The sequence below is a fragment of the Rhinoraja longicauda genome, chromosome 11 (genome assembly GCF_053455715.1).
Source record: "Rhinoraja longicauda isolate Sanriku21f chromosome 11, sRhiLon1.1, whole genome shotgun sequence".
Classification (NCBI taxonomy): Eukaryota; Metazoa; Chordata; class Chondrichthyes; order Rajiformes; family Arhynchobatidae; genus Rhinoraja; species Rhinoraja longicauda.
This window is the reverse complement of record NC_135963.1, coordinates 24,942,677-24,961,482: the sequence shown is the minus strand read 5'-3', so window position 1 is coordinate 24,961,482 and position 18,806 is coordinate 24,942,677. Positions and strand designations below refer to the sequence as shown.

Here is an 18,806-nt window from a genome sequence, read left to right as displayed (position 1 = left end):
AGAAAAAAAGGTTTCCCCCAACCCCCCCACCACCCCCCCACATACACAGAGTTAAAAATAGAACAAAACGTACATTAAACGATGACAATAGACAAAAAACAAAAAAAAGACAGAGAGACTGACGGTGAGCCGCAGCTGCAGAACACAGCCACGCCCCTTTTGACACCTTTCACCCGTTCCATCATCTCCAAGGCACAAATCTGGAGTGTAATGGAATAATCTCCATTTACCTGGATGAGTGCAATTCTAACAACACTAAAGTAACTCAGCATGAGGCCATCTGTCTGATTGGTATCTGGTCCATCAATTTACATCTAAGTTGCACATCTAAGTTGCAATGGCAGCACCTCCAAAACCCATGAGTTCTTCCACCATGAAGGACATGAGCTTCAGCTTCATGGGAAGACCATAACCTGTGGGTTCCCCTCTAGGAATTTCATGCTTCCTTAAGCAGCTACTTTTCAGATATGAAAATGCATTGCAAAATTGACTGGCACTGCAGCAAAGTCGAAAGAGGAAATATTAACCTTTTGGTATTTTTACGCTCGTAATATTTGGCACACCATCCTGATTTGGAAATATATTGCACTTCCTTCATTGTCGCTTGGGTCTAAATTCTGGAACTACACCCAGAACAACTACCTCTCATGCACAATTTGGGATGGATAATACATGCGGGCTTTGAAAATGGCATCCACATTTTTTTTAAATCACTAAATTAATGAACATCTTGGTCAGAAAGGTTGTGGGTGGTCATTGTGTGCTGCCAAATCTTTGAAGGTTTAGAATACTTTCAAGCCACCCAGCAATATGTTCATCACTGATAAATTGAGTGGTAATTTTCTTCTTAGCTTATCTAAATTATCAGAGCAAATATGTAGTCACAGCAGTTAAATGAGAACTGGATGAATCATATATTTGCCAGAGTTTTATACTATCTTGAGGTGCATAAATTATTTTTCAGATCTGAAATGCATTGTTAAATTACTGGTACATCAGCAAAACGAATGGGGAAATATTAATCTAATCATAATTATTACGCTTGTAATTCTTGGCAAGGAGAGCTAAATTCATCCTTCAAAAATTGGGCACTGCAAAATTATCAGCAAATCTTAGATGGGTTCAGAATTGAGAGTCTTATCCTTAACCCCACACAGATCACATGCACCTATAAATAAAGTACAGCTTCAAATCAGACTTATCAGGCCATTTTATTGTTGTTGTTTCAATACGTTTTTCTTGCCTTATCTTTTAATTGATACTTCAAAAACCAGATTCAGTTCCACCCATCTAGGTTCTTTACATTGGTTTTATTTAATAATAGGCAAGACATAATAGAACTCTGCAGAAAATTACAAAATATCTAAATCTGCCTGCATAAATAAAACATTGGTGCAGAATGCCATAATGCAAAGAATAGCTGCTGACAAATTATTTAAACAAAATCATGAAATAATTTCCATTTTTAAAGGGATCTCCAGGTGGGATCCTAGACTTACAGGAGCCAAGAATTGAATTTTAAACATGGAAATGATAAAGTGGAAAATCTTCATGGGAGAATTTAGACTATAATTAGCTGTGATGGTATATATGTCTGTCTATGTGCACTAGATGTGCAAATCGGTTGTACTACACATGCTAAAATTAGCTTAGTTCAAACTGTTGTTTTGAATCATTACTTGTGGGTCAATGGACTTGTTTTTGTTTCATCTTCAGCTTTTAAATGCTGTTTTTTCCTGTTCACTGACCTGTCAGTTTATCCAGTGACAATCACCGTTCGTTGTTAAGAAATACAATTTTCAGATTTGTGCAGGTGGTGAATTCGTTTGCTAACACCTGGAAATATCGTGGGTAACTCACTGGCGATTTTCTGCCATTGATGGAGTCACGTCAGAAGGCCTTTTGCTGCAGGACTGGGGCTGATGTATCTGTCTATGTGTTGACTTATGCCAAATAAACAGCAAAGCTGAGGACGTAAATGAGAATATAGAACCTAGAACAGAGAAGAGTACAACACACGAACTAACCCTTCTGCCCACAATGTCCGTGCTGAACATAATGCCGAGTGAAAGACACCTTAAATCTATGCCCTCTAGTCATTGACATTTCCACCCTGTGAAAAAGGTTCTAACAGTCTAGCCTATCTAGGCCTCCCATAATTTCACAATTTTCTTTTAGGTCTCCTGTCAACCTCCAACATTCCAGAGGAAACAATCCAAATGTTTTCCATCCTCTCCCTACAGCTAATACCCCCATATTCCAGACACTTAGGTCCTCAAAGGTAGTTAACGAGTTCGCGACTGAATGACAACATGATTATTAGCCCAAGCTGGAGAAGTTAATTAGAATTTTGAGAAGTTAAACCTGCATCGGTCAACGGCATAAAACTGTTACAATAGAGTACTTGCATCCTAGAAAGTAAAATTGTAACAAAAAAAATCATCTTTTGTCCAGTCTTTAGTTATATCTTTTTCTTTCTCTATTGTCTCACAAAAACACTGAAATATGACAGTGTATATGATAAATATGACAATAAATATGACTTACGCAAAGCCTTCTACCAATGCATGTTAAATATATGAAAGGTACTTTGGATTTTATCACTTGTCTGTCTTATCTTTGGGAAAGAGCCATTTGCCTCACAGCAACTCCTTGATTTAGTGGAGGTGGATTAGGAACTGGTCAGGCTATGGTAGCATGAAACCACAGCCAATGTCCCTTAACACATTAATAACACAAAGGACCTGCAATTTATGGATTGGCAATGGAATTATCACTGTAAGAATGGATATTGAAACTTCAAGCCAGAGCACACTCTCAGGAGAGTTTTCAAAAGAATTGGTTGCAAAGAAAAATCCAAGGTGAATTGAGTAAATGTCAGTCATGGTAAATCATGCATTGAGCCAAAATTTCCAGACAGATGCAACTCTTGTGCTCACACGTCCTGTTCTCTGCGTTTGAGTGGCTCCCCTCAGGACACCAGCTTCGCTGCCCAGGCTGTTGGATGCAGAGGAGAAGGGCAACCTTTGTTCCCAGGGCTGTTCAGCTCCTCAACTCCCAACCACCCCTGTCCTGCAGCTCATCCTGCTCGCTCCCCCCCCTCCCGCCAATAGTTTTTGTACTACTCTACGTGCCTTTGTAAATTGCCCCACGGAGACAAATAAAGTGTTTTTGAACTTGGAACTTTGAATATTCCCATATCAAGAGTGTATACACTAACCTAGAGGAGATCTTTCTTCAACAAAGCATTAAAGGCATCTGTAGGATGTGCTGCCTCTAAAACATCATCGAGAACCCACATCACCTTGGCCACGCTCTCACTTCACTCCTTCCATTGGGAAGAAGGTATAGGTGTCTGAAGACCATAATGTGTAGGTGCAGGAACAGCTTATTCCCAACAACCATCAGGCTACGGAATGCTATGAACTCCTACTAAACTCTGAACTATGAACTGCCTTGATTGTCCTAGGGACTTTGGGCTTTGTTTTTGTGTTGTTTCCACTAGATATATATTTTTATTTATTGAACTTTTTGTTGTTTATTATAGTATCTACTGAGTACCATGTTCACATACCTGCTGTGCTGCTGCAAGGAAGAATTTCATTGATCTGTTTCAGGAAATATGACAATAAAATGTTGTTGACGCCTGACCCTAATGTGTATGGGAGAGCTTGTCTACGATATGCCTATTGGCTGTAAATGGCATCCAGAGAGAGCTTAGCCCAATAATAACTTGACAGCATGTGACACCATGTCACAGGCTATCAAACCTATCAAATAATTTGAAAGTTTAGGAACAAAATTCAAAAGAATTAAAAGTTTGTTATAAATTAAAAATATATACATTTAAATCTATACATTTAAAGTTTAAACTACTTGAAATTGCTTGTAATTCTTCTAGTATCAGCATTTTTTAATTTTAATTTACAATTAAATTGCACATTCCCTCTCAGGAATGTGTAGAAAGGAACTGCAGATGCTGGTTTATGCCGAAGATAGACACAAAATGCTGGAGTAACTCAGCGGGACAGGCAGCATCTCTGGAGATAAGGAATGGGTGTCGTTTCGGGTCAATACCTTGCTTCTTCCCTTCCAGGAATGTTAGCTTTGAAGAGGTTCTCTTCAGTTTTCTGGCAGGATTTCCATCGATTTCCAGTTCTCATAAAGGGTTCTTGACCTAAAGTATTAACCATGTTTCTCTTTCTACGTATCTGCTTGATTTGCTGAGTGTATCCAGCATTCTCTGTATTTATCACCAATTTCCAGCATCCACAGTAATTTGATTTTCAGATACATTTAACTCATTATTCAAAAGTACCTGAATCTTACCTCTCCCTCTCATGCAGCCATTTGTCTGCATTGCAATGACTGGAAACAAAGTTCTTGCTCCAGATCAAATCTGTTGTGAACATTGTGAGCCAATTTCCCACCTGTCAGGGACAATGCAGAGTCCCAACTAAGACTAAGGGACAATGCAAAACCAATCATCGGGACAAGGTCGGGGAATCGCTGGCAATGACCTTTCAGGAAGTTAGGAGCTTGTGCATTCACCCATAATGTACTGGGATCTTCAGCTTCCTGATGGTTACTCAGGAATTAGCTTCACCAATCTACCCATAGAGGATACATCTGTCCATGACTGCACTGGTAGAAGATATTATCATACAGTCCTTAGAGATATTATCATACAGTCCTTGTACGTTGGGAGCATTTTTCTGAAGGGAAACACAGATGCTTAACTTGCAGTGATGCCCAGATCCTGAAAAGTTAGCAAATCAATGATAGCATCTTAAATCAAGCTGTGCAGAGCTTTAGAATCCTGACTGTGTGTCTAAGAATGACACTCTGAGGAAAGAGAATTGGGCACTCTGAAAGATAGTATCCTGATTTCTGCTGGTGCAGTCAATGATTTAGATTCACCCATTCCCTCTGTGTTTTCAGAGTTAGGTTGTGTTAATGTGCAATTTTAAATGTGCTTTATCCTTGCACATACTTTGTCAGAAGGCTTTTTTATCCCCTAAGAACCAATGCAATGAAATTATAGATTTGTGGAACTGAAAATGGTTTTGCTGTGCAGATTTTTGCTGTGCTGCCTGAATTATTTGGAATATTGATGAGGTTTGCTATTATTTAAATTTTAGGTGAAGGATGAGGCAAATTTAAAACAAATGGATTTTTTAAACAAATTTTCAAGTAATACTCAGTATAAAAGCAAATCATTGAGACTATTAACTGGAGAATGCTTTCCCTATGCCTATTTCAGTGAAAAGGGATGCTTCTGTGAATTGATCTTAGTGATGGCATAGCAAGTGACCTCATCCTCACTGGTTATGGCTCTATGTTACTATCTCCTGCATCTGTCATATTTGTATTAGATAATACCTGTCAGGGAGGTTATTTATTCATGATTTATCTCTCAGTTTGAAGAATTTATGTTTCCCCTTTAAATAGCAAACATCAGTAAATCTGGTTTGTTCTTTGTGAGGAGTAGTTTTGATCAACCAGGCAGCAGTTCTTTATTCCACATGGACATGGTACACATATATGCTTACTGCTATATAATGACTTGGTAACCTCCTGCAACCTCCAGTTCTTCACTGAGGGTAAGAGAAGGCCTACACAACTAAAGGGCTCCCGTATATTCTTAATAGTAATCAACTTACTCTTGTATTGCACTGTACAGCAACGAAAGCTGTGACACTGATGTAGTTGCTCATTTTTCCATCTGTTCAGCCTGTTAATTACATTGATCGCAGACTGATGAATTGTTTAATAAACTGCTGGGACTCTGAATGCCAATGCTCTGCAATGATCAGCTGCTCATTATACTTTATTTATCACTGTACTTGCCATTAACTTGCTATAAAAGAGATGTGTGCAGATCCAATGTCTTTTAAAAAGATCCAATCTAATAATAGACCCTGATGACCTTTCTGTGGAAGGATAGTGCTGACATAATGCCAAAAGTCTACACCAAAAATCCTACAATGATTTACAAATGTACTAAGGAGATTTGTATGTTTTCTTTCACAAGAAAAATCCACGGGGTTTATTCCTATTAAAATTCCTTCCTTACCGTTTGTTTCCACCGTATTCTCAATTTGCCTACAGTGAAGCAATTGGTCACTTTTTAATGGGGTTTGGCTAATCTCAGTTATCACAGTGAACTGTGGGCAGCATTAGGGCAGCACAGTGGCACAGCGGTAGAGTTGCTGCCTTACAGCGCCGGGTTCGATCCTGACTACAGGTGCTGTCTGTATGGAGTTTGTACGTTCTCCCCGTGACCGCGTGGGTTTTCCCCGGGTGCTGTGGTTTGCTTCCACATTCCAAAGACGCACAGATTTGTAGGTTAATTGGCTTTGGTAAAGATTGCAAAATGTGTGTAGGCTCGTGCTAATGTAGAGCAATCGCTGGTCACTGGACTCGGTGGACCGAAGGGCCTGTTTCCGCGCTGTATCTCTAAACTAAACTAGACTAAACTAAACTAAACTAAGTTATCATAAACCCAAACAAAAGCACACATGTGCCCATTATGTTGGGAGACCAGCTAGTGTTCTACCATCTTATTACTCTTAAACATTCCCCTGACATCGTACACATTTCTAAATTTCAGGGGAAAGACAACATTAGAAAGCTCACAAGCAAAAGCCAGAGACTGACTCTTGAAAAATGTTATTCCCCATTCACCAGGTTGTCACTATATCTAAACTCAGTGCTTTCTTGTTACAGTCTTCAGTTCTTAAATCCCAGCTCATGATTCTCTTACAATAGGAAAGAAAACAATTTACATGGTGACAACATTTCTGGAAAATATTATTAAACAGGTCCAATCTGTCAACAAAGGTGAAATATAAATTGAAAACTAGGTCAAAAAGAAAAATGGCTTGAATAAAAAGGTGACCATGTTTGATGCACTATGCTTGTAAACGACATGTGCAAAATGCACAAATGCTGATTTGGAAATCGGGAATCTTGCCTGAACTTTCTCTATAAAGCCAAAAACCTGCAGCCATTAAACAAAATTTGAAAATTGATCAAAATTATGATGCAAATGGTTTTGAATAATAGAGTGGTGTGGCATTTCTATCGAGATATGTCAAATGGCATCTTCCCATACTCAGGTTGCCTGCTGGTTAGAGTAGTGGTGGTGGAGCCCATGAGGAACAGAGTAGCATTGTGATACATTCCATCAATGCTGAAAGACAAATGAATTCAGAGGGTGCATCGAATTTTTAGCGCCTTTATTCAAACTTCCATCAGAGGACTCCAAAGATAAGCTAAAAATTCTTGTCATACATGGGATTCAACAGTGAAGAAAGCAAAAGAAAATCCTATTAAAAACATAGATAGCTTTGAATTAGCGTGGGTAGGTTGTAGGTGCAGGGTTCCTTGCTGAAGCTGGAGCCTGTGTCCATGTAGTTCAGCAAGTGGCCTCCAATTGAATTCTAGTTCAATTCAATTTTAATTAGTTTGAACTTTAAACCAACTCTGCACCTCAATTTGTTTTTAGAAGTTAATCTATAAAGAAAAGTGTGCATTTGCCAATGTGGAAACTCACTTGTCTGCAAGTAATTTGTTTTCCATCTTTTGTGCGCTTGGTTTCAGTAAGCGATCCCAAATCATGCAAGTATCGTTGAACACTAAATTATGCTTCCATTGCTCTGTAAACCTCAGAAGAAAATATCCCTTACTGCAACAAAGCAGAATTTTTCCATCTTCAAGTATCATGAGATAATTCAGTTTCATTTCAGTACTACTATAGGGGCAGTTTGTGGCTGGATTGGCACCGCAGAAACTCGTTATAATGCCTGGGTCTAACCCACTTTACCTGAATATTGTCATTGCATACATTTTGTGAATATTTTAATAGGTAGCATGATTTTTGTAGAATATGTAAAGCAGAGAACAGCAAGGCACAGGAACAGCCCCTTCAGCTCACCATGTATGTGCCAATCATGATGGTGATATAACTCATCCCATCTTTGGTTGTAAACTTCTATACCAAATCAGAAATCAATAGAATGCATGAACAATACCTTGAGACTTTGCTTTAATTCAAAACAGAAAGGAGATTTTTGCATATGGTTGGTTAAAACTGAATGCATTCAAATAGATACCCAACTTGTTCTGCCTCAGTTGGCCTCGTTGTGTGCAGATTTCAATGAAAATGGGTCCACTGCATTTTAGAGAAGTAAAAAAAATCATTTAATAGGGAGGAAGACTGTTATTTAAGAATATTTAATGGGCAGGAATCTCACAGAGGATCACATACATCATAAACCACAGAACAATCACAGCAGTTACATCAATCTGGACCCTCAGATGCCTCACTGTGGCAGAAATCTGTGCTTGATCCAGACTTTGGGTGCTGTCTGTGTGGACTTTGCACTTTCTCCATGTGATCATATTGATTTCCTCTAGGTGCTCTGGTTTCCTCCCACATCCCAAAGGCATGCAGGTTTGTAGGTCGATTGGCCTTGGCCTCTGTAAATTGCCGCTAGTGTGTAGGGATTAGATGAGAAAGTGGTTTAACATAGAACCAGGGTGAATGGGTGATCAACAGTTGGCAAGGACTGTTGGGCCAAAGGGTCTGTTTCCATGCTGTATCTCTAAAATTATAGTAACGTTAAAATCGCTCCTAAAGAGCAAATCACCCCCGAGCGCAATATTAGTGAATTGCTCACCATCAGAGATTGCAGTGATCTCTGAGAAATATTGGGAATTCCACAGGGCATTTGCAACCACGTTCAGGATTCTCAAGTGAATGCGGAAGTCCTGAACTTGTTGGCAAGGGGTTAGTGATGTTCTCCTGGACCTGCACCAATGTTCATCTGCACTGAATTCTTCCTGCGCCGACATATGAAGATACTGAATTTCCTCAGCAGTTGCACTGAACAACTTGAACCAGGTTGGACCTGATGTGGGAATAGTCTCTCTGTTTATCTGAATCAAGACGCAGGGTAGGTACATGGGCCCCCCCCGTGTAGGAGGACCTCACATACAGAAATCTGACTTTAAGCAAATTATTTCATAAATATTTAAAGAATTTTTCAACATAGTACTAATAATAAAATGTTCTGTGGTATTCATTAACAACTGGACACAGTTAATTTTCAATTAGTTTAATTGTGGGTAGATTTAGGATAAATATTTGATGAAATGAAAGAATTATAGGAAGTGTATGTGGAGCAAAGCGATATTAGTAGTTGTAGAAACAGCATTTCTTACTTATGGGAAAACTGGTGCTTTCAGGAATGAAACCCTTAATGGATCACATGCAGGCAGAGGAGATTATTTTAACAGCATCATATTCGGCATGGACATTGTAGGCTGCAGGGCCTATCATTGTGCTTTACTGTTATATTTAAATAAAATAAACCAAATGTCTAGAAGCAGTTTAAGTCACAAAAGCTGGCTGTAGTTTTGATCTATATTTGGATAATTTCCTTCATTATGATTTATTCCTGACAAGGTGATATTTTATTTATTTTTGCCGATGTGTTTAATTTTTCTGGATACTATAATTATTGGTATAATGACGACAACATCAGACTCTAGTTCAAGTTTTTCAGAGAGCTGACTGGAATGATGGACTGTCCTGGGGAACAAACGGAAACATTGATGTCCAAAGCTCTGAATTCCATATTTTTCCACTGGTTGCCCATCATAACTTTGTCCTGAGCCCTCCATAAAGGGAAGGGGGGAAATTACACCCCTCTAAACAAAACAGCGGGTGGTGAGAAGAACAGAGAATTTTAGTTTGGTTTAGATAAGTTTGGAGATACAGAAGGGAAACAGTCCCTGCAGCCCACTGAGTCCACATCAACCATCGATCACCCGTTCACATTAGTTCTATGTAATGTCACTTTCTCATCCACTCCTGAATTTCTAAGAGTAATGTTTGTAAAACTGATCTCCCTTTGGTACTCGATCCTGGCTTCTATTGACATAGTGCTGATGTTATCTGTGACTGATTATTAACATTGCACATCTTCATCATATTATTGATAAAAGTGAATTACATTTGTAACATTTCAATGATTTTCTTAAATAATGATGACCTTCCACTGTGGACTTTGACATTTAATATACTCCACAATCCATGGCTGTGAGGCTTCGGGGCGTAACTAACACTTGGTGTTAATTGCTACTAAAGCTCTTCATCCCAAAGGGATTGCAATCCTTAAAAAAAATTCTTTGAAGCAAGGGTTTCAATTGACATAACCACCTTTTGCACTTCAGTGAACTTTCCAAATTATTGAAATAATACTATATCTTTGAAGCTGAGTAGATGTCAAATATCCCTACAACTAAAAATTCCCCCTCAAATATTACTGCTTGTGGAAAAGCACAGCTTTATATTGGTACAGACCTCCTGAATGGCAACCTGACTGTGCTGTTGAAAGACGGGAGGATGAAGTAAATTGTCAAACTAATGCACGTTGTTCATCTTTGGTTCACCATACCTCACCAAAATGTAAAGACTTCATGCAGGAAGTCAGAATTTCCATTATGCAGCAAATGTTGTAATTCAGCTCAATGAATCAATGGCAATGGAAAACTTTCTGAATTAATAATTCATTTCAGATTTGCTGATTAAATTAGAGTTTTAATAGTTTTACAAGTTAATCGAATAATGTTAGCAGAAGAGATGCAATCTTGATTCAGTTTGAATTATCTTGTTGATTGTGTTATATGGGCTTGCGTGATTTACTTCATAATGAACAGTGTGGGTGGCAAGCCAATCTATACTCAGTGCAATAAACACAACCTAGATAAGCCACTTCTAAAAGCAAAGCTGATAAGTAAGAAAAATCAATATTCTCACTTTAACAGTTTTAAGGATGAATTTGAAATGAATGTGTTGGAACTGTTGTCCCAGAACAGACCCCTTGCAATGATAATGACTTCATTAAAGCTACTGTTTAAAGATTAAAATGTTTTTGATGGTACGCTATTCTACGCACAATATATCAAACCAGTTACTTTTCCCATTATCTACAGCGAATGTCATGCCCCGAAATGTTTGTTAGGCATCCTGATAATAAACATATTCTTCATTATCCTGCCACTGGGGAAGGCTGGGACAGTAATATATAAGCTAATGCATTTGTTTTTAAATCCCAGTTAAAGAAGTAGCAAACCTCAGAGCTAGTTGGCCAAGAGACATGAATTAAAGTTGCCTCTGACAAGAACAAGCAGTCTGCATCTAGTTGCCATGATGCCTGATACTTAACGTTCTCTATATTTCACACATCATTGCTGGGCCTTAAAGCAATGATTGCAGAGCTGCACAGCAAAGATCCATGCTATAAACTCCGCTGAGTGATGAATGGCTTGGGACCACTCACGGCGCAAGACTCAACCCGAGCTGACAATCACAGAGGGTGGGTCTCGTCACGCACGTTAAATGCATGTGTTCCCCTCTCCATGTTTCTCCTCACCTCCATTATATGCCACTGCCCTGAGCCTGCCACTGAGGGAATTATTTAAGGCTGTCTAGCATTCCCTTGATTCCTGGTGGCTCTGATATAGCAGCTGCAATCTCTGCACACAGTTGCTCTCGGGATGCCACGCAAGTCAGGTAATAGCACAGTAGTCTTGGTGAAAACCTCCTGACTGATTTTTTTTAATAGTACATTTTTCCAAATTCATGATTTTTATGGGATCCCTGGATTGAGTGTCAGCAGTAAATATTGCACACTTTTCACACCCTAAATAAGGAGGAGGTCCATTTCTAAGCACGCTTATGCAAGTTATTCCATTTCCGAGCTACCTTTCTTCAGGTGAAGACACAGCAAAAGGTACAGAGAAAGTTCTGAATTATAAATCAGAGGCAAACCCACAAGGCCAAGATAGTCAGGTTGTTTGTTTTTTTACGACTCTGAGATTATCTGACAACAAAGAAAATACCTTGTGGAAGCATGGGCTGGCAGATTTAAGTCATGGTGCATATGACCACACCTTAACCCAGAGGGATGAGCAAATTAAATGTGTTGTTACCTCATCTTGGGTAATCACAGCCAAAGCCAGCAACAAGACTACTGTCTGCTATCTAGCGGCTGTAAGAAAGCTGATGAATTGTACTAATAAAGGCACTGTGGTCTCTAACCTCCTTCATTATGTTGCAGATATGGCAGCTGTTGATATCGATCAATATGACATCCACACCATTGCTGATGCACTGAAGCATTACTTACGAGGGCTGCCTTCACCTGTGATTCCTCCAGCTATTTACAGTGAGCTACTCTACACTGCCCAAGGTAAAATGCTTCAGATGACTGGTTCTAAGCCTTTTTATGATTCCGTAAATAAAAATCTGTTCTAAAATGTACTGCTGAATAATAGCTCGATAAATTTGTAATGCTTTTCGGTCTTTTCTGCAAAAGTCATTTTTCTTTCTTTTAAGAGTATTGTTTGCCTGAGAAACGTCAAAGGATTTTAAATCTTTGTTTCATATACCTTTATTTGTTACAAATTGTTTTGTCCCTACCCTGCATCTGATCCTTTAGACTATTCAAATATTTCCACCTTGTGTTAATCTAAATCCTCAGCAGATTTTGCTTTAAATGGCGATGTCCATGTGCGAGCTTTCTTTCAGAAAATTCAGATTCAGTTATTCAGAATATTGCATAGTTTACCTTCATTAAAATGGTGGGAAAGTAAATAAGTAGTCAACTCTGTGTGTTTCGCAAAAACGTAAGCTTGACGAATTTTATGTTCATTCCTTGAGGACCTAATAAATTGTAGCCAATTGAGGGGCCACATTAAGGTAGATATCCCGAGATTTAGGATGAATCCATGGAACCTTTGTATCATAACAGCATATACAGAGACCATCCATCATACCAAGTACATGCTATCTTCTTATCAAGATGTCCAATTATTCTGTATATCCTGCAGCTCTGTGAATTCTTTCCCCTCTAGTGCCTGCCCGATTCCTTCCTCAATCATCTTGTTTCTCATTAAATCAGTCAAAATGTCTAATTCATCAGTCAATTATATCTCATGACTTAAAATATCAGGTGAGGACAGGACCCAACTCCAATATGATTGTGATCCTACACCAAAGTTAAATGTTATGAGTCGTTGTCAAGCCCATTTACATGGACTTAAAAAAAAGACAAGTTGGAGTAACTCAATGGATCAGGCAGCATCCCTGGAGAAAATAGGCAGATGATGTTTGAGTTCGGGACCATTCATCAGACTGAGCATTAAACATCAGTCACAGGAAGGGACACGACCTGAAATACCACCTGTCCATGTTCTCCAGGGATGCTGCCTGGTTACTCCTGCACTTTGTGTCTTTTTTGTAAACTAGCATCTGCAGTTTCTTTGTTTCTCCATCTGTCTGGATAGCAGGTATGTTTTTCTGGTATCGAAGGAACACTGTGCAAGCTGGGTGAAAGGGTGATAGGTAGGGAATAAAAATGACGGAACTGTCATCCTGGTGCATTGTGATCACCCTTTTAGATATATATATATATTTTGTTGAGCTTTAAGCCATCAATTTTAAAAAAAGATTATTGTCAGGTGGAAACAAATAGGTGACACTGTACTGAAAATAAGGGGACGAAATGGCAACTCTGGAACTGGTTCCCACCAACTGGCTGGCCATGTAACTGTTGTCAATAACAGCTGACATTTATTAATTAAAATCAAACATTCGTTCAATGTTGATGCAAAAAATAATGTGTTGTTACTCCTTCATAAATTACTGACTATGGAACTTATCATTCCAATCATATATCGAAGGTACTGAAGTTTAGTATTATTATTTTTACAATCTGGAATCAAATTCATGCCAAACCATCTGAGAGTTGACATGCAGAATCTTCATCTTCATAAAATATTACTGAATTAATAAAGATATCAATCAACTCACGAGAATATTATAGATGATGAATGTGTAATTGAACCTGGTCAGAATGTTCTGCATTTATCCGAAGGCAAAGCTTTGCTGAACCAAATAGCTTTAATACACTTAGAAATAGGAGTTCCACAGTTTGGATGTTCAAAGATAATAAAGCACCCACATAAGGTGCCACGGCAAAGAAAGATACCGAAGGGACTGCCACCCTTGACAAAGGCGATAATTTCGCTGGACACCTACGCTCAGTCCGCCTTGGCCCACTCAATCTCCCGGTTACCAAACATTTTAACTCCCCTTCTATTCCCCTATTGACCTTTCTGTCTTGGGCCTCCTCCACTGTCAGAGTGTGACCAAACTTAAATTGGAGGAACAGCACCTCATATTTTGCTTGGCTGCTTACAACCCAGCAGTATAAATATTGATTTCTCTAATTTCAAGTCTCTTCCGCACCCCTAGTTGTCCTGCTAGTTTCACTGTTCGTATCCCTTCATTATCACCTCCTCCACAGCCAGCAATGGACCATGGTGGGCTCCTTGGCCATGAGTGCCGCCGGTCTGATTTAATCTGTACCTTTTCATACCTCTCCCTGACTCCCAGTCCGAAGAAGAGTCTCGACCCGAGACGTCACCTATTCCTTTTCTCCAGAGATGCTGCATGACCCTCCAGCATTTTGTGTCCATTTTTGGTGTAAACCAGCATCTACAGTTCCTTCCTACACAGAGGAACTGTTTGTTGTATTTGTTTTGAGGCAAACTTTGTGAGCATGCTGGCATCCTGTACAATGATTTTATAGTACAAGAAGATGACTTTAACTGGGGAGAATCTGTAGTATTTTTTATTCTTCAATAAAAGGCGTCGTCGATTTTTCCTCTACTAGTTCTATGAAAATTAAGTAAAATATCCACTGATACAAATTTTAAGTAAAACTAGAAAAGGGTGGACCCGTTGGGTCCAAATCTCTCCTGCATTGGTCTAGCACCCCCTCCTTCCCCACTCCACCTCTCCCCCCTTCCCCTTCCCCCCCACTCCCCCCTCCTCCCCCTACTCACCCACCTGCCCTCTCCATCCCCCTCAACCCCCTTTATCCTCCCTCCCCCCCTCACCCACTCAGCCACTCACCCACTCCAACCCCCCTCAAACCCCCTTATACCCCATCCTGCCTTCCCCCACTCACCCACTCCATCCCTCCTCAACCTCCCTTGAGGCGGCGGCGGCTCAATGGCGACTGTCCCCTCATTCAGCAGCAGCGGCAGCGGTGGCTCGACAGCGATGGTCATTGCTTTGAGTGGGAAGAACCAGTGACCAATCGGGCATCGAGCGGGAGGTCGGAGTCAATCAATCATATCATATCATATCATATATATACAGCCGGAAACAGGCCTTTTTGGCCCTCCAAGCCCGTGCCGCCCAGTGATCCCCGTACATTAACACGATCCTACACCCACTAGGGACAATTTTTACATTTACCCAGCCAATTAACCTACATACCTGTACGTCTTTGGAGTGTGGGAGGAAACCGAAGATCTCGGAGAAAACCCACGCAGGTCACGGGGAGAACGTACAAACTCATTACAGTGCAGCACCCGTAGTCAGGATCGAACCTGAGTCTCCGGCGCTGCATTCGCTGTAAAGCAGCAACTCTACCGCTGCGCTACCGTGCCGCCCAATCGACCCCACGTGGGGGGAGCGACAGGAGCCAATCAGGATGCACCGGACCCCCACGTGGGGGACAGTTGGTAGAGCCAATCAGAAGGCGATCTCAAAATGGCGATCTCAAAATGGCGATCTCAAAATGGCGATCTCAAAATGGCGATCTCAAAATGGCAACCCTCCCCCAAATGCACACGCGTGGATCTGTCGGCCATCTTACCGTTGTGACGCAAGATGAACACGTAAGTATTAGACCAATTGGGCCCCAACTGTGCAGGAACCCGTTGGGTTCCCATTGTGGCATGGAACATGGAGGTATTACTGTGCAGGCACGGCTGACGGGCAAGGAAAGTGGGAACAATTTTTTGAAGTTTAAAAAGTGATTTATTAAAGTTTAAAAAGTGAATAACTTTAAAAAAATAACAACCATTGGAACAGCAGGTCAATGGTGAGTCAGGTGGGCCTAAAATTGTTGCGCTATCGTGTACCATTTTGGCTGTATTTCGGGTACAAACAATCAAACAAACAAACAAACATACAAGATAAGAGTTTTAGTAATATATATAGATAACCACTGATGCCAATTTTGTAGCCCCGCATGATTTATTCTGAGCAACTTGAATTTAGCCCAGATGGAATTTAGAAGCCCCTGCCTCTTTAATAACATTAGTACCTCCTTATGCATGGAATTTTGCCTAGGAAGGTGTTTCCATTTCTTCTATTCCATCACTTTTATCTGTGTGCATAATTGAAGCTGAATTTAAAGGAAGGGCAGCATGTAAAGTGTACAGTTCTTTAATAAAAGGATGTATCTGTAATAGTTACTGACACAGGAATAATATTACACATATCGTTAGAACCTAATAACCTTTTTTGTTGCTGTTGGTTGGGTGCAACAAATAAAGAAAGATATGAATTTGGTTATTAATCATGCAAGGGAAATGTTACATACATCATAAACTTGTCAACGGAAAGTGCCAACTGATAAAGGAGCCAGATCCTCCTACAAAGTGGGCTTGGATTTATTACGACAATATCCTGCCGTGTTTCTGCCATTGCAAAGAGCACCTTCATATTTTGGAAAATAACCATTAATGCTGGGAGATGAATATTCAAACCCTCCTTGTCCGTGTAAGTGGTGGGCTTCGTACAGCACTAATGGAACCAGCCATATAATAACAACAAATGGAAGTAAAATATATTTATCATATATTCTTGTGCAAAGCAAAATAGTGCAGGTGCTCTAAATTTGTAATTGAAGCGGGCGGTGGTGGAAACAGTTTTCTGATAAAGGTGCGTCATGTGCGATTTGTTAGAATCGTACAGTGTGCAAACTGGCCCTTCGGTATAACTTGCCCACACCGACCAACATGCACCATCTACACTTGACCCACCTGCCTGCATTTGGCCCATATCCCTCCAAACTTGTCCTATCCATGTACCTGTCTAATTGCTTCTTAAATATTGGGATAGTCCCAGCCTCAACTACCTCCTCTGGCAGCTCATTCCAGACACCCACCACCCTTGTGTGCCAAAGTTACCCCTCAAATTCCTATTAAATCATTCCCCTTCACATTAAACCTATATCTTCTGGTTCTCAATTCTCCTACTCTGCACGAGACTTTGTGCATCTACCTGATCTATTCCTCTCATGATTTAATACACCCTATAAGATCAGTCCGCATCCTCCTGCGCTCCGTAATAGTCCCCCAGCCTGTCCAACCTCTCCCTATAGCTTAGACTCTCGAATCCTAGCAACGCCGAGCCTCGGCGATCGCTTCGCTGAACACCTGCACTCGGTCCGCATTAACAAAACTGATCTCCCGGTGGCCGAGCACTTTAACTCCCCCTCCCATTCCCAGTCTGACCTTTCTATCATGGGCCTCCTCCAGTGCCATAGTGAGGCCCGCCGGAAGTTGGAGGAGCAGCACCTCATATTTCGCCTGGGCAGTTTGCAGCCCGGTGGTATGAACGTCGACTTCTCCAACTTTAGATAGCTCCTCTGTCCCTCCCTTCCCCTCCTCCTTCCCAGATCTCCCTCTATCTTCCTGTCTCCACCTATATCCTTCCTTTGTCCCGCCCCCCTGACATCAGTCTGAAGAAGGGTCTCGACCCGAAACGTTACCCATTCCTTCTCTCCCGAGATGCTGCCTGACCTGCTGAGTTACTCCAGCATTTTGTGAATAAATCGATTTGTACCAGCATCTGCAGTTATTTTCTTATACTCCATGTAAATCATCTGTGCATCCTTTGCAACTTGCCAACATCTTCCCTGTAATATGGTGCCCAGAACTGTAAGTAATACTCTAAATGCAACCTCACCAACGTCTTGTATGACTGCACATGACATCCTGACTTCTATACTCAATACTTTGAGTGATGAAGGCTATTGCGCCAAAAGCCTTTATGACCACCCTATCTACAGTACCTTCAAGGAAGGCCACCTTCAAGGAACTATGTACCTGCACTCCTAGTTCTCTCTGCTCTATAACACTCCCCAGAGCCCTGCCATACACTGTGGAGGTCCTGCCCATGTTAGACTTTCCAAAATACAACTCCTCACATTTCTCTGTATTAAATTCCACCGACTATTCCTCAGCCCACCTGGCCAACCGATCAAGATCCTGTGGCTATTTTTTACCTCCATCACATCTGCAATCCACCCACTTTTATATCATCTGCAAACTTGCAAATCTTGCCATGTACATTCTCATCCAAATCATTGATATAGATGACAAACAGTAATGGACCCAGCACTGATCCCTGAGGCACACCACTAGTTAGAGCCTCTAGTCTGAGAAGCAAGCTTCCACCTTTTCCCTCTAAGTCTTCCATGAAGCCAATTTTCTATCCAATTTTCTACAGAGAACTACAAGATTATTAAATAATCTTATGGGGAAAAGGCGGGAGAATGGAGTTGAGAGGGAAGGATAGATCAGCCATGATTAAATGTGTAGGAAAATAACTGCAGATGCTGGTTCAAATGAAAGGTAGACACAAAATGCTGGAGTAACTCAGCGGGTCAGGCAGCATCTCAGGAGAGAAGGAACGGGTCGAGACCCTTCTTCTGAAACGTCACCCATTCCTTCTCTCCTGAGATGCTGCCTGACCCGCTGAGTTACTCCAGCATTTTGTGTCTAGCCATGATCAAACGGTAGAGTAGACTTGAGGGGCCAAATGCATAATTCTGCTCCTATAACTTATGAACTTTTGAGCTCTAACATTCTGGGCTGAATCATGTGGGAAGGCTAATTCCAATGAAGTTAGATGTGGTATTAATATT

At 40.6% G+C, this 18,806-nt stretch overlaps 1 protein-coding gene across 2 annotated transcripts in view; it reads left to right on the top strand.

Annotated features, from left to right (window-relative positions):
- Positions 1-18,806, top strand: part of pik3r3b (phosphoinositide-3-kinase, regulatory subunit 3b (gamma)) — a 515,510-nt gene that overhangs the window by 239,438 nt on the left and 257,266 nt on the right. For both annotated transcript variants that reach the window (XR_013547854.1, XM_078408495.1), the window contains exon 5: positions 12,132-12,263. Coding sequence is in view for 1 of the 2 variants with exons in the window: in XM_078408495.1 (XP_078264621.1) it covers positions 12,132-12,263 (132 nt within the window). In the remaining variant the exon portion in view is untranslated. The remainder of the gene's footprint in view (positions 1-12,131; positions 12,264-18,806) is intronic.